Genomic DNA, 13,556 nt, shown 5'->3' with positions numbered 1-13,556 from the left:
GAGTACTTGTCTCATAACGAATATGTAATTCGTAGTGACGTACCGTACCGGCAACGCAAATTATTCACTACCAAAAATTTGATTTCGGTTGTTTAAGACAATAAAAAACTTCTCGTGTGTTATCTTCAGAGGGAATATATTCATCTAACAAAGCATTTATCACTTTCATAACGTTCCCAGAATTACATCACTAGTTCAAAGTCACTAGTTTGTAATTGCCCTTGCTGGATTGAACTTTGAAGTGCCGATTGGGCTAGATCTATGTAACCGGTAACCAGATTTCAGAGGTGATTTCAAAGCATTTATGAAGTCTTGTTCCAATCAACTAGATTGCGTTCCATTCGAACGTCGAATGCACTTCCGAATAATGAAAAATACATCATCCAACATGCTGGAGCATTGCTGCCCCGTTTCAATGCTGTCCAAAATTATCGCTTTCAGGATGATTTCTTCCATGAAATAACGCTCAAAAAGTAAATATATCCCAAGAATTTCCTGCATTTGCGTATTCAATCGGGACTTTTCAATCAACTCATTTAAAAAATTTGGTTCCAGAGAACTTTTTTTCGAAATCAAACTAAAAAACACAAAGCGATTAGAAATCCATTTATACGAAGATAAACCACTCACCAAGAATCGGCGTTTGACCAATTTTATATATTATAATTAAGCCCTCGAATGAATTATTGTTATTCCACCAATGAGGGCATCAATGTCTTTCGCATTCAGTTTATCAACCGATCCTCCACCAGATGTTTTCCTTGATCGTGCATTCCAAGTAAAGAAACAATTTTGAAGAATCGTTCTACCGATGCCAAATTATCTTTTTTGATTGCATCATCAAACTTTTGACAAACGACGTCGCGGATCTGTGTCGTATGTTGTTCTAGTGTAGAAACAACTTTTCGAACGGAAGCTATCGATCCAGACACGTCATCAGCAATTTTTTAATAATGAAATGTGGAATTATTCCATAACTATTTAAAACCGTTTGTTTATTTATTCTGGTGCTCCTTGGTAACTAGTCCATAGCAACCTAAACAGTGTTGCTCGAATAGTTAGTTTTTGTCATTTTCAAGGGGTCGCTATATTTATGGTAACTGTTGGTAAATCGCTCACGAACACTTTTTATTCCGATTTTTCTTCGGAGTGTCTGGTCGTGTCGTCGGATAAATTCTCCATACAAATTCATTACTTTAGTTACCATTAAAGATGACATAAATAATTCTCGTGTAAGGGCCGCTTTACATAAGAATTTTTTTTGTCATTTTTAATGATGACTAAGCAATGATATTTCAAATTTGCATAGAAAACTCGTCATTACTGCACCAAACACGTTCATTAAAATGATATTTTTTTTAGTAATGACACTTTTAATGATCGTGTAAGCAAATACAAATAATAATACCCCTAAGTCCCATACAAACGAACCGCCAATGTTTGGTTCACAGCCTGAACAAGTAAGCCTAGCAAATTACTCCCTTTTATTGCGATAGTTTGAAAATGTGGAAGGAGATCGTTTCTGGCAACGCTTTATGCTAGTTGCTACGGTGCAAAACAAACTTGTTTGTTTATGTTTATCATTGCTGTATTAAACTGCAACAATCAGTCTAAATATCACCGGCACTAGCACAAAAGATGAAAAATGAACACAAACACCCACGAATCTACAAATATCAATACAGCTAGTAGTATATTCATGGTGGCTTACACACTTAAAACCATTTCTTGAGTTCGGCATAATAAAATGCCGAAACTGATCAGCAACACGTAAATTTGCTGATTGCTCAGTAATTAATACGCATGTTTCTGAACTTCGTTAAATTCATTCACTGATATTTCGGTAAAATGCTTCACTTTGCCGAAATTTGGCATAATTGCTTGCTGGATTTATCAGTAAACAACAGATATGCCGACATCAGCAGAGACGTTTGCCGAGATTTCGGAATATGCGCTAGCTGTTGCCGAGATTCAGCACGACAGCTGTCATTTATTGCTGCGTTACATTTTCGCTTCGCATTGTGCGATTATTTTCTAATGAAATTCTCGAGTGAAAAAATGGATAATCTTCGAAGAAGCGTGGAACCACTTGCAAGTAAAAATATTGAAAAAATATAGTGACATGTTTCGCTTTATAAAAAGCGACTTTATCAGAGCACTCGCGATTATAAGGGAAAAACACCCAACACGGGGCTCAAAGCGTCCTCGAGACAAAACTTTGGGGGATATGCGAAAAAATAACCCAATGCATGGAATAATTCAATAGATCAAAGTAAGTTTATTTTTTGAACAATACCGTATATGCCTCATTAAATATTGAACATTTTTGTAAGCCAAAAATCAATATATATTTTTATTTTCATATTTCCAGCTCGACTCAAGGTGGTCGCATCTGGAAACGCCGCTTTTTTTATGCTACATGTTTTCAGGTAGAGGTTTTAAGCAGTACTGGCAACAAATTTGTAAGCCTCCTTTAAGTGTTAATAAAATGAATTTTTGTTACTGAATGGCGTGTTTATAATGTTGAGAAATTACAAACAAAATTAATTGACTTGATTTCTAATTACTGATGATTCGGTAATTTATTTTTTCATTTTTTCGTTTTATTGGATTGCCGAATATTCAGTGAACGTTTCACTGAGCAAACAGTAAATCTTATGCTGACGATATCGGCAATATTTGACGTTTGTCAAATTTGAGGGTGCCGAGACGCTCAGTAATTTTATTTTTGCGAGATGATTGCTGATTACTCGGCTGTGCGAATCTCGGCATTTTTTTTGCCGAGACTCAGCTAAAAAATTTAAGTGTGTAACTATTCTAGATTGTTGTTTAACTTACATTTCGCTTGTGATCTTGATTATCAGATAAAAACTGTTTGTTTATTTATTTTTCACTATAATAAACAGCACCTATGGTGAACTTGTTCTTACCCTTCAGTGTTGCTAGTTTTATAGAAAACTCGTTAAAGTACATTGTCACTCTGACAGTGTATCATGACAGTGTACCGCACGATGCAAAATTTGTCCTTGAAAATTTGTCGAAGTATTCCGTATTATAATTTGTATTTGGTGTAAGGTCCGCTTATGCAAATTTGAAATATCATTACTTAGCCATCATTGGAAATGGCAAAAATAATTCTCGTATAAGGGCCGCTATTGGAATATTTACACTCGCCATGCCTTCAATGTAATATCGTACGTCCGAGCAGAGATGTCCATTTTACTACTGTAATGAAAATTTTCGGAGTAAGGGCAACTCTCCACTTAATAAAATATTTAAGCAAGAGCACATAGCGGCTTAAATTGATTCACGATCATTAAAAGTGTCATTACTAAGTAATGACACTTCTGTTCAAACGCTCGTCATTACTGCATTACTGTACATCATTACTTTTTAGCATTACACGTTCATTATTAATGATGAGTATTTTTAACTACCCCAGCACGGGGCTTGTAACCAGAAATCTTTCTCTCAGCAATTAAAGAATATTAGCAATATTCTTGATCTTCGTTTAGCTGAAAATAAATTTGATTTGCATTTGCAACGTTAAGGTTAATGAAACATTAATAATTTAAATCTACACTTTGCCATTTGCAGAATTTTTTTTCGCGTATAGTTCTAAAGAGAATGTTTACTTCATGGTTGTCAAATTTTCTCATCTAATACAACTGACGATATTCAGCACTTCCACACAAAATAAGAAGAAGATGAAGTAATGTTGGTAATGATGGAAAATCCGGAATTCCATCATTACTCGTGTCATTACTGAACTCGTAGACCTTACACGACCATTAAAAGTGTCATTACTTTTTAGTAATGAAACTTTTAATGATCGTGTAAGGGGCGCTATTGACAATGGTAGTTCAGATAGAACTGCTAATGCACTGATAAGCCAAAGGCAAAACGCGAAGAAAATGAAAAGATGAAAAAAACAAAAAAACTTATATGCAGTAAGCGAAATGCTTCCTTTACATAACTCAATCAAACGAGACACAGCACATATAGAGTACAGACTCTCCGACATCCATTCAAGAGGACTCCTTCCCTGTCAGCATATGATCAAAGCTTCTCCGTGTTATGTATAACTGAAAGTGTTATTTTACTCAGTGCATTTTAGAGCACTTTCGATATAAAGAAGAGAGAAGAAACAGAGAAGAATAAACGTAAATAGGAAGCTGGACTTCACTTCAGTTTCAAACCTAAAACGTTAAAGTTGTACTTAGTGTCTGATCCGAAAATCTGCTGCTTGACTGGGATATCTGCCTTGGCTTCGCTCCTCGTTGGTGAGTCTGGAAAGAAAGAAATAAAAAAAAGATTAACTAAAACATAAAAGTGGCGACGAGAATAAAAACGAATGAGTGCATAATTCACATAATCAATTTTATATTAACAAAAAAAAAAATCTTGATGAAACTAATTGGGCCTCGAGTTAAGTTTTTTTCTTTTTTTCCTTAGTTCGAAAGATTATTTTACGTACCGGTTACACATAAGTGAACAGTAAGTAGGAAGAAAAAAAACGGCCTAGTGAATTTAAGGAGTAGATTTTATTATAAAATAAGTGAGTGTGGCAGATTTTTATTAGAAAAGCTTCACTTTAACGCCATTTTGATTGGTGGCGTCAGTCTTTTGTTTTTGGGTCTATTGTTCATCATAATAAAGAAACGATTGTCTTTGCAACAATAGTAACAATTCTCTATTTTTTTTAGGTTGTTAATTTTGTGATCTCGTGATTGGAGATAAATATATGAAAAAAAAAAGCTGCCAAAGGGTGGACGGACCGACGATTGTTGGAAAGGAATCTAATACATGGACTTACACAGCTTAGTGGCTAAGAATTGATAACAGAGGGGATATTGGGGTAAGCTAAACCAATTCTTTTTTTTTATAAATATTACAGTGACAGTGAAAATAATTTTTCAGTGCAATTTCGATTTTAAATTTATTATTCATTGATTTTTATATTTTTTCCGCATATATATAAATATTTACTTATTTCGGTTATATTGGAAGTTATTTCATTAATTTTATTGTGTATCTCGGAAAAAATAATATAATTATTCTACGTATATATTTTTTTGAATTTAAAATCTATATATTTTGAAAGTTTGAATGGCACAAATGAGCATTACGATCGAACCTTTCCGTAAAGGATGTTCTTTTACGGAATGGGCGGAACGTTTGGATTATTTTTTCATAGTAAACAAAGTGCCGGAGGGCGACAGAAAAGCTCATTTTATTGCTTTATCGGGGCCAGCAGTATATAGTGAATTAAAGCTGATGTACCCTAATGGAAATTTGAACGATGCAACCTTTGCTGAAATAATTACGAAATTAAAGGCGCGTTTTGATAAAACGGAGTCTGATCTTATACAACGACTAAAATTTAACAACAGATCTCAGCAGCCAAATGAATCTTTGGAGGATTTTGTGCTTGCTTTAAAGTTACAGGCTGAATTTTGCGCTTTTGGCAACTTCAAAGAAGCTGCTATTATAGACCGTATAATCTCAGGTGTTCGGGACAACGGTCTAAGGAAAAAATTAATTAATGAAAATATGCAAACGTTGGAAGCAACCGAAAGATTTCTAACGACTTGGGAGATGGCGGAGACAAACGCCAAGAATTTTGTGGTAAACGCACCTGTCGGGGAAGAACGAATTGCATCTCACAATACGGCATTTAGAAGTGGTTCGCAATTGAACAAATTAAAACATATATATGAATTGGCTATGAAACAAAATCCTTCTGTTGAGCGAAGATATGAATCCCCGAGAAGTAATGTAAAAAGCAGGTTAGGATACAACTATAAAAACAAATTTCCCTATTATAAAGACGATCGTTTCAAGCCTACGGAATGGCGTGATAGCAGGGAAAGAAGCAAACCTGACTATTCAAAAATGACCTGTGATTATTGTGGTGTCAAAGGGCACATCAAGCGGAAATGCTTCAGGTTAAAAAATTCACAGCGTAATATGGTAAAATTTGTAGATGAATATGAGCAAGCAGGACCCAGTCAAGTATCCAACTTAAATAAAATATTTAGCAGGATGCGAGCGGACGATTCGGAGAGCGATGAGGAAGATCGCGACACAGGTGATTTTGTTTGCATGCAACTTTCCTCTATTAACAGCATAAACAATCCTTGCATAGTTAGTATTGAAATAGAGCAGAATATGATCCAAATGGAAGTTGATTGTGGATCTTCGGTTTCGATTATGAGCAAAGCTCAATATTATTCTTGTTTCACAAATACACTTTCGAAATGCTTTAAACATTTAATAGTGGTTAACGGGGATAGGTTGAAAATAGAAGGGGAGGCAGACGTTTTTGTGAGGGTAGGAAATAAAAAAGCTAAGTTAAAACTATTGGTTCTAGATTGTGACAATAATTTTATTCCCTTATTGGGAAGAAATTGGTTGGACGTATTTTTTGATGATTGGAGGCAATTTTTCTAAAAAAATGAAACTATAAACAATATAATTAACAAGGATGAGGCTGAAATCACAATAGATCTGAAGAAAAAATTTAAGTCTGTGTTTCTAAAAGACTTCTCTGAACCTATAAAAGGTTTCGAGGCCGATTTAGTATTAAAGGAGGAGGTTCCTATTTTTAAAAAAGCGTATGAGGTCCCATATAGATTGAGAGACAAGGTTGTGGAATATTTAGATAAATTAGAGAAACAGAAAGTTATAACACCAGTAAAGACAAGCCAATGGGCATCGCCTGTAGTGGTAGTAATGAAAAAAAATGATGAAATCAGATTAGTCATAGATTGTAAAGTGTCCATAAATAAACTGATTATCCCTAATTCGTATCCTTTGCCGACTGCACAGGATATATTCGCAGGTCTGGCAGGATGTAAAGTCTTTTGCGCATTAGATTTGGAGGGAGCTTATACTCAACTATCCCTATCTAATAGATCTAGAAAATTTATGGTCATTAACACATTAAAAGGTCTTTATACATACAACAGATTACCACAGGGAGCCTCTTCTAGCGCTTCTATATTTCAGCAGGTGATGGATCAGGTTCTAATAGGAATGAAAAATGTCTGTTGCTATCTAGACGATGTCTTGATAGCAGGTAAAAGTCTTGAAGACTGCAAAGAAAAGCTTTATTTAGTAATGGAGAGGCTATCCTCTGTTAACATAAAAGTAAATTTGGAAAAATGTAAATTTTTTGTATGTAAACTACCCTTTTTAGGACACATTATTAGTGATGAAGGGTTATTACCTTGTCCAGATAAAATTTCAACAATTCAAAACGCAAATGTACCACGGAATGTGACAGAACTCAAATCCTTTTTGGGTTTAATAAATTACTATAACAAATTTATGCCTAGACTATCTTCTAAACTAGTTTATTTATACAATTTATTAAAATCTAATACAAAATTTAATTGGGACGAAAATTGCGATAGAGCATTCAAAGAGAGTAAAAATATGATTTAAATGCAAAAATTCTAGTATATTTTGACCCTTTAAAACCCATAGCAATAGTGACAGACGCGTCAGGCTATGGCCTAGGGGGAGTTATGGCACATATTATTGATGGAATTGAACAGCCGATATGTTTTGCTTCTTTTTCTTTAAATTCAGCACAGAAAAACTACCCTATTCTTCACTTGGAAGCTCTGGCGTTAGTATGCACAATAAAAAAATTTCATAAGTTCCTGTATGGGAAAAAGTTCTTGGTTTATACAGACCACAAACCTCTTGTAGGGATTTTTGGAAAAACAGGCAAAAACTCGATATACGTTACTAGACTACAACGATTTGTTTTGGAACTATCAATTTATGATTTTGAAATACAATATAGACCGTCTTCTAAAATGGGGAACGCGGATTTTTGTTCAAGATTTCCATTAGAAGAAAAGGTGCCAAGGGAATTGGATGAAGAATTGATAAGAAGCATAAATTTTGGAAGGGAAATTCCTATTGATACAGTAATGATAGCTAGCATGACAAAAACAGACGATTTTCTTCAGGAAATTATAAGATTTATGAAAAATGGTTGGCCAAAAAAAAATTGACAAACGCCTTGTTAATATATTTTCTAATCAGCATGATTTGGAAATAGTTGACGAGTGCTTGTTGTATCAGGACAGAGTAGTTATACCGCAGCAATTACAAGGCGGGACTTTAAAACTTTTACATGCCAACCATGCAGGAATAGTAAAAATGAAACAATTAGCTAGAAAGTTTGTTTACTGGTTTGGAATTAATTCCGACATAGAAAAATATGTAGCGGGTTGCGACGTTTGTAACAGCATGGCTATCGTTTATAAACCAAGCATAGAGTCCAAATGGACTCCAACTACAAAACCTTTCAGCAGAATACATATAGACTTCTTTCATTTCTCATCTTATAATTTTCTTTTAATAGTGGATAGCTTTTCAAAGTGGGTGGAAGTAGAGTACATGAGAAGGGGTACGGATTGTGCTAAAGTAATAAAAAAATTAATATCATTTTTTGCTCGTTTTGGGTTACCGGACGTTCTGGTATCGGATAATGGTCCACCTTTCAATTCACATAATTTTGTGGAATTTTTGGAAAATCAAGGAATAAAAGTAATGAAGAGTCCACCTTATAACCCCTCGAGTAATGGACAGGCGGAAAGGCTAGTTAGAACAGTAAAAGAAGTCTTAAAAAAGTTCCTAATGGAACCAATATATTCACATTTAGAAATAGAAGATTTAATAAACATTTTTTTACTTAACTATAGAAATAATAGCATGACAAAGGACGGTAAATTTCCGTCAGAGAAAATTTTCTCATATTCACCAAAGACTTTATTGGACCTTGTACATCCAAAAAAGCATTTCAAACAAAATTTACTAACCCACACTATCCCGAATGATGCTAAAACTAACAGTCCAAAAGAGAATGCTACTAAAAGCGACCCCTTGGACGAACTGATAGCGGGAGATGTGGTCTGGTATAAAAACCACGATCCCCGCAATCAGTTCAGATGGTTGAAAGCAACCTTTATTAAAAGATATTCTCTCAATACATTCCAGGTTGCAATTGGAAACGCAACAATAATGGCTCACCGAACGCAGCTAAAAGTAGCAGGCAAAAGTAACAACACCAGGCCAAATGTGTTGGTGTCCTTGGGACTCCCAACGGAGGAAAAGAGAGCAGACAGCGACGATGAGCAGTTTTACGGATTTCCTGAGGAAGAGATGACATCAACCAGGAAAAGGAAACGAGAATTGAGGGAGACGGCTAAGGTCGAACTAAGACGCTCGAAGCGACGAAGAACGGCAAGGGTCGAGAGTGAATTTTTATATAGCTAAGTTATTATTACACTAAAAATGTTCTAAATTAGGGGCTTTGGCCTTTTCGAATTGTTTTAGAAGTATCAGTTGATATATTTTGTTATTTCGTTCGAAACTCTGAATTTATATTTTATTAAATGATCTTCCAAAAGGGGAAGAGCTGTTATGTATAACTGAAAGTGTTATTTTACTCAGTGCATTTTAGAGCACTTTCGATATAAAGAAGAGAGAAGAAACAGAGAAGAATAAACGTAAATAGGAAGCTGGACTTCACTTCAGTTTCAAACCTAAAACGTTAAAGTTGTACTTAGTGTCTGATCCGAAAATCTGCTGCTTGACTGGGATATCTGCCTTGGCTTCGCTCCTCGTTGGATTCTTGAAGTTCCTCCTGATTCCTGCTGGTTCCGTTGGTGAGTCTGGAAAGAAAGAAATAAAAAAAAGATTAACTAAAACATAAAACTCCGTAACAGTTGCTCGTATTCCATCCAGTACCACGTGGATGTAAGGATACGAATTACTGAACTGGAGGCTAGTGGATGGGGTCTATTCAGCTCCATAGTCCAGTCAGTCATTCACCTAAAAAACGGAAGCAAAGCGGATCGGATTTCTTGGAAACGGTGATGCATATCGAAAAATTTACCTGACAATGTAGTATTCGGGAAAAGAAGAGGATATGACGGATCCGGCAAGATTTGTAAATCGGTCGCAGCGATATACAAATTTGAATTATAGTTATTTCTTTGAATAGGAAACAATTTTAAATATTCAAATTTCTAAAACAAAGTCCGTGTCCAGAGTGATCAGTAGGTAAGGAGGATCGATCAAATTGAGGACGACCTGCGGACCCTTCGTAGCTACCGAGTCTAGCGTCGAATAGCCATGAATCGAGATGAATGGAAACAGGCCCGTACCCAGGATTTCGTTTCGGGAGGGGCCCAAAGATAAAAATTAATGTTACTGAAGATTGCTTATGTACCTAATTCTCGGTGTGCCTTCTACGGGTGTTTTAAACAAACACTTTAAACTTTTCCACTGAAACTGTTATTGTGTTACATTTCTTTACGTTCACTGTCTTGTTATTTCTGCAACACATGTCATAGACCTTCTAAATAATTATATATCTGTTTTTGATTTCGGGAGGGGCCCGGGCCCCTCGGGCCCCCCCTCTGGGTACGTGACTGAATGGAAATGTTTCCTATATACAGCAGATACCCGTCTGGCATTCGACTAAGTAAGTTTTTCTAATTTCTATTACATTTTCGACGACATTGTGGAGCCATAATAGAAATACACATTTGGCATGTGAACTATTTTGTTACGTTGATGTATCGAAAAATCGCTTAACTCGATGATATTCTCAGGTTGGCGACCATTTTGAGAGAGATACATCAAATGCATTAATTTTGTTTTTATAACTTTGTAATGGGATCTGTAATATTTCAGTCCCCCGGACCAGACATTTCTCTCGGAGGTCATGTATCTAAAAATCGAAAAACCCCAATCGAAGCCCAATTTAAAAATATTTTTCGGTTTTCGGTATCGTGTCTATGGCCTATGACGTTGTAATTCCGGAACCGGAAATCGGACACAGTCGGAATCATGACACGAACACTGTCACAAATAAAAATATATATTAATTTCCGTCCAAAAAATCTTATAATCTAGTTGTGAGTTTCCAGTCGATTTGTCTATACCACCACAATTGGATTCATCTGAAACATATTTAAATCCCGAATGGTTGATGAGTATGCTAATCGTGTAATTATTTAGTTTATTGCAAATCAAGAAAGTGACAGTACAAAAATGTAAAAATTGCGCGTTTACTAAGTCTTTTCAGTGGTATTTATTTCAACATGAACTAATAGGATTTGTTGGAAAACAAGTATCTTCGTAACTTGAACAATTTTTATGTATTATATCATCTTGTCAATTAATTGAAATTCGAACTGAATCTCGGAAAATGTTGATACATTGCAGAGGAAAAGATTTTTTAATCGATATGAAAATACATTAAAATGGCCAATATTAACGTGTAATAATACAGATTTGAATATAGAAACATGTTAAACAAATTATTCTGTTCATAACTTGTCCTGAAAATATAATCATTTATCAACTATTTCTGCTTTTCTTCAGTTTGATATTAAATTCAAGAAAAACTACTGATCACAAATCAAAAACACTCCTAACAAGCGACTCGTTCATTCTACACCGCTGCAATCTTCCACGTGATTTTGTAGCGTAGCCAGATCGCTGTAGACTCCGCTGCAGAGTGGACAGTGCAATACAAGCCGTTTAAATTCTTGATCGTCTGTAGTCGGATTGGAGGATGTTCCTCCTGAAGCACCCTCAGAGACACGTTTCGGATCACGATTATCTAATGACTCGTTCGCCGCGCGAATCGCATTCTCTTCAGCTGATCGCCTGGAATCAAGTTTGAAAGTGATGAAAATGTTATAAATATTCAATGATTGAAAATTACCCTTTTTGCACTTCATCGATCAGTTGTTGGTTACGTTTCTGAAGCAGTTTCAAATCGCTCATCACACGATCTTTCTCACTTGCTATTTCGGCGCGAGCGGCTCTTTCTGCTTCGAAATCGTTTTTGTATATATCCAACTGAGCCGTAAGGACGTCTACCTGTTCGCTAACGCTTTTCAGTTCTCTGAAATTTTCTGCAAATGAGACGCTCTTCGATTCGACTTCCTTTGCCAAACGATGTATTTCTGCGCGGTACTTTGCGTGTAGTTCTTCTGCAGCAATCAGATTTGCCTTCAGACAGTTTAGTTCGTCAATGTATACTTTTTTCTGTTGAAATATTTCTTCAGTATAATACCATTTTCGTATAGACAAACCAAACTTACCATGTCCTCGAATTCTAGATTCTTTGCTACCACAACTGACATCTCCCGTTGCAACATTTTAAGCTGCCGATTGTGCTCTTCCTTGTTGATAAATTCAAAATCAGCTCTATCCTTGGAATCCGGTTTATTGGAGTTAATAACTACAAATTCCTGCCTTTCCAACTCCAAACGTTCTATTTCTTTGGCCAAATTTTTCAAAATTGATTCCTTTTCTGAGACTGCCTTTCGCAGTTCATCTATCTCTTCACCTGCCGAAGTTCTTTCCGCTTCAATCTGTTTGGCCAAATCTTTCGTTTCTTGTTGGGCTGCCAATATTTCCGTTTGTATCTGAGTTTCCTGTGCTTTGATATGGGTTTCACGTGCAGCAAGTGCTTGCTTGAGAGCCTGATTCTCACTTGTGAGACTATCGATCACAGCCTTTAGTCCGTCGATTGCTCGTTCCTGGTCTAGAAATTTTACCTTAACTTCATCTTGCCACTTTTGAATGTTCACGAAATTCTTCCTCATCGCGACATTTGAATTCTGCAGACTTTCCTTCATTTTGCCATACTCATCCACCAAATGTTGCAATGTTTGAACCTCGTCGATCGATAGTGACGAACTCATCAAACTGGGAAAAACTTGCAGCAGGCTTGGTTTGGTTTCACCCATGATGACACTTGCTGCCAGGGAATTGCCTATGCTATTTGTGTTATTCTTCGACAAAGGTTGATTTTCATGCATTGATATGGCACCATTCAATGACTCATCTGCTTGAATCAAACTGAAATTATTAGAATTAATCTGCGTCGAAGAAGTTTCCATTAACTTGCTAGATGGAGGAATGCTATCTTCCGGTTTATAAAACTCCATTGACGGAGTCGGCGTCGATCCCAGCACGATGAATGACTCTTCGTCAGACATATCTTAGCGGTTCTGATTAAAGAAAAACAATCGCAAGTAAACCAATAAACAAAAATTGCTCACATAATATTTGTTGCTTATAAAACAACTATATATTTAGGAATGATTGCTTACCTAGAAATCGGCTTTGTATGATGTAACAACTGTAGGAATAATCATTCAAAATTTTATTAAGGAGATAGAAAAAAAAATTATTCCTATGGACTATTCATGAGCTGTCGGTGTTAATATAAAAATAAAAAATAAGTCCAGAAAATTACAACACTGAAAAATTGAATGCGTTTCGATGTAGAAGCTGTGAACGCGTCCCAGTAGGATTTACTACGCTCACGCAGAGAAAAATAATTGTAAATATTGTAAAATTAGGGTTCAACAAACGATTAATTATATTGAAACAGTGACAGGAGAAAATCTGGTTTGATATTTTTGTTTGAAACTTCATAACAAGATATTTTTTTGCTAAGAGAGGATTAGTTTATTTCAATCAGTATTTTGATAAACATATCAAAG

The 13,556-nt window shown here is 35.6% G+C and overlaps 2 protein-coding genes across 4 annotated transcripts; one reads left to right on the top strand and one right to left on the bottom strand.

Moving 5' to 3' along the window:
- Positions 1 to 4,079: 4,079 nt before the first annotated feature.
- On the top strand, positions 4,080 to 9,927 carry LOC131436780 (uncharacterized). 3 transcript variants are annotated; one of them, XR_009230665.1, is made up of 5 exons: positions 4,080 to 4,283; positions 4,707 to 4,858; positions 6,042 to 6,091; positions 9,019 to 9,689; positions 9,750 to 9,927. XR_009230665.1 is itself a non-coding variant. In XM_058605687.1 (2 exons), exons 1-2 carry the CDS (start codon positions 5,110 to 5,112, stop codon positions 9,081 to 9,083), a joined length of 1,047 nt encoding a protein of 348 aa, XP_058461670.1. In that variant the 5' UTR covers positions 4,988 to 5,109; the 3' UTR covers positions 9,084 to 9,572. The 3 variants fall into 3 exon arrangements, 1 of the variants encoding a protein (XP_058461670.1); XR_009230664.1 differs by lacking the exon at positions 6,042 to 6,091 and having other exon boundaries at positions 9,750 to 9,922; XM_058605687.1 differs by lacking the exons at positions 4,080 to 4,283; positions 4,707 to 4,858; positions 9,750 to 9,927 and having other exon boundaries at positions 4,988 to 6,091; positions 9,019 to 9,572.
- Positions 9,928 to 11,098: 1,171 nt separating this feature from the next.
- On the bottom strand, positions 11,099 to 13,311 carry LOC131437231 (NF-kappa-B essential modulator-like). The gene is made up of 4 exons (XM_058606416.1): positions 13,161 to 13,311; positions 12,144 to 13,058; positions 11,762 to 12,087; positions 11,099 to 11,703 (listed from the first exon to the last, which is right to left on the bottom strand). The coding sequence occupies exons 2-4, from the start codon at positions 13,044 to 13,046 to the stop codon at positions 11,481 to 11,483; spliced, it is 1,452 nt and encodes a 483-aa protein (XP_058462399.1). The 5' UTR covers positions 13,047 to 13,058; positions 13,161 to 13,311; the 3' UTR covers positions 11,099 to 11,480.
- Between the last annotated feature and the right edge of the window lie 245 nt (positions 13,312 to 13,556).

The sequence above is a fragment of the Malaya genurostris genome, chromosome 3 (assembly GCF_030247185.1).
Source record: "Malaya genurostris strain Urasoe2022 chromosome 3, Malgen_1.1, whole genome shotgun sequence".
NCBI lineage: Eukaryota > Metazoa > Arthropoda > Insecta > Diptera > Culicidae > Malaya > Malaya genurostris.
This window is presented reverse-complemented; position numbering and strand designations above follow the sequence as displayed.

Coding starts and splice junctions, on each gene's coding strand:
- LOC131436780 (XM_058605687.1), top strand. CDS start 5,110: ATGGCACAAATGAGCATTACGATCGAACCTTTCCGTAAAGGATGTTCT. Junction 6,092..9,018: donor TGAGGAAGATCGCGACACAG/GTGATTTTGTTT, acceptor AATACATTCCAG/GTTGCAATTGGAAACGCAAC.
- LOC131437231 (XM_058606416.1), bottom strand. CDS start 13,046: ATGTCTGACGAAGAGTCATTCATCGTGCTGGGATCGACGCCGACTCCG. Junction 12,088..12,143: donor ATCTAGAATTCGAGGACATG/GTAAGTTTGGTT, acceptor ATATTTCAACAG/AAAAAAGTATACATTGACGA. Junction 11,704..11,761: donor ATCGATGAAGTGCAAAAAGG/GTAATTTTCAAT, acceptor ACTTGATTCCAG/GCGATCAGCTGAAGAGAATG.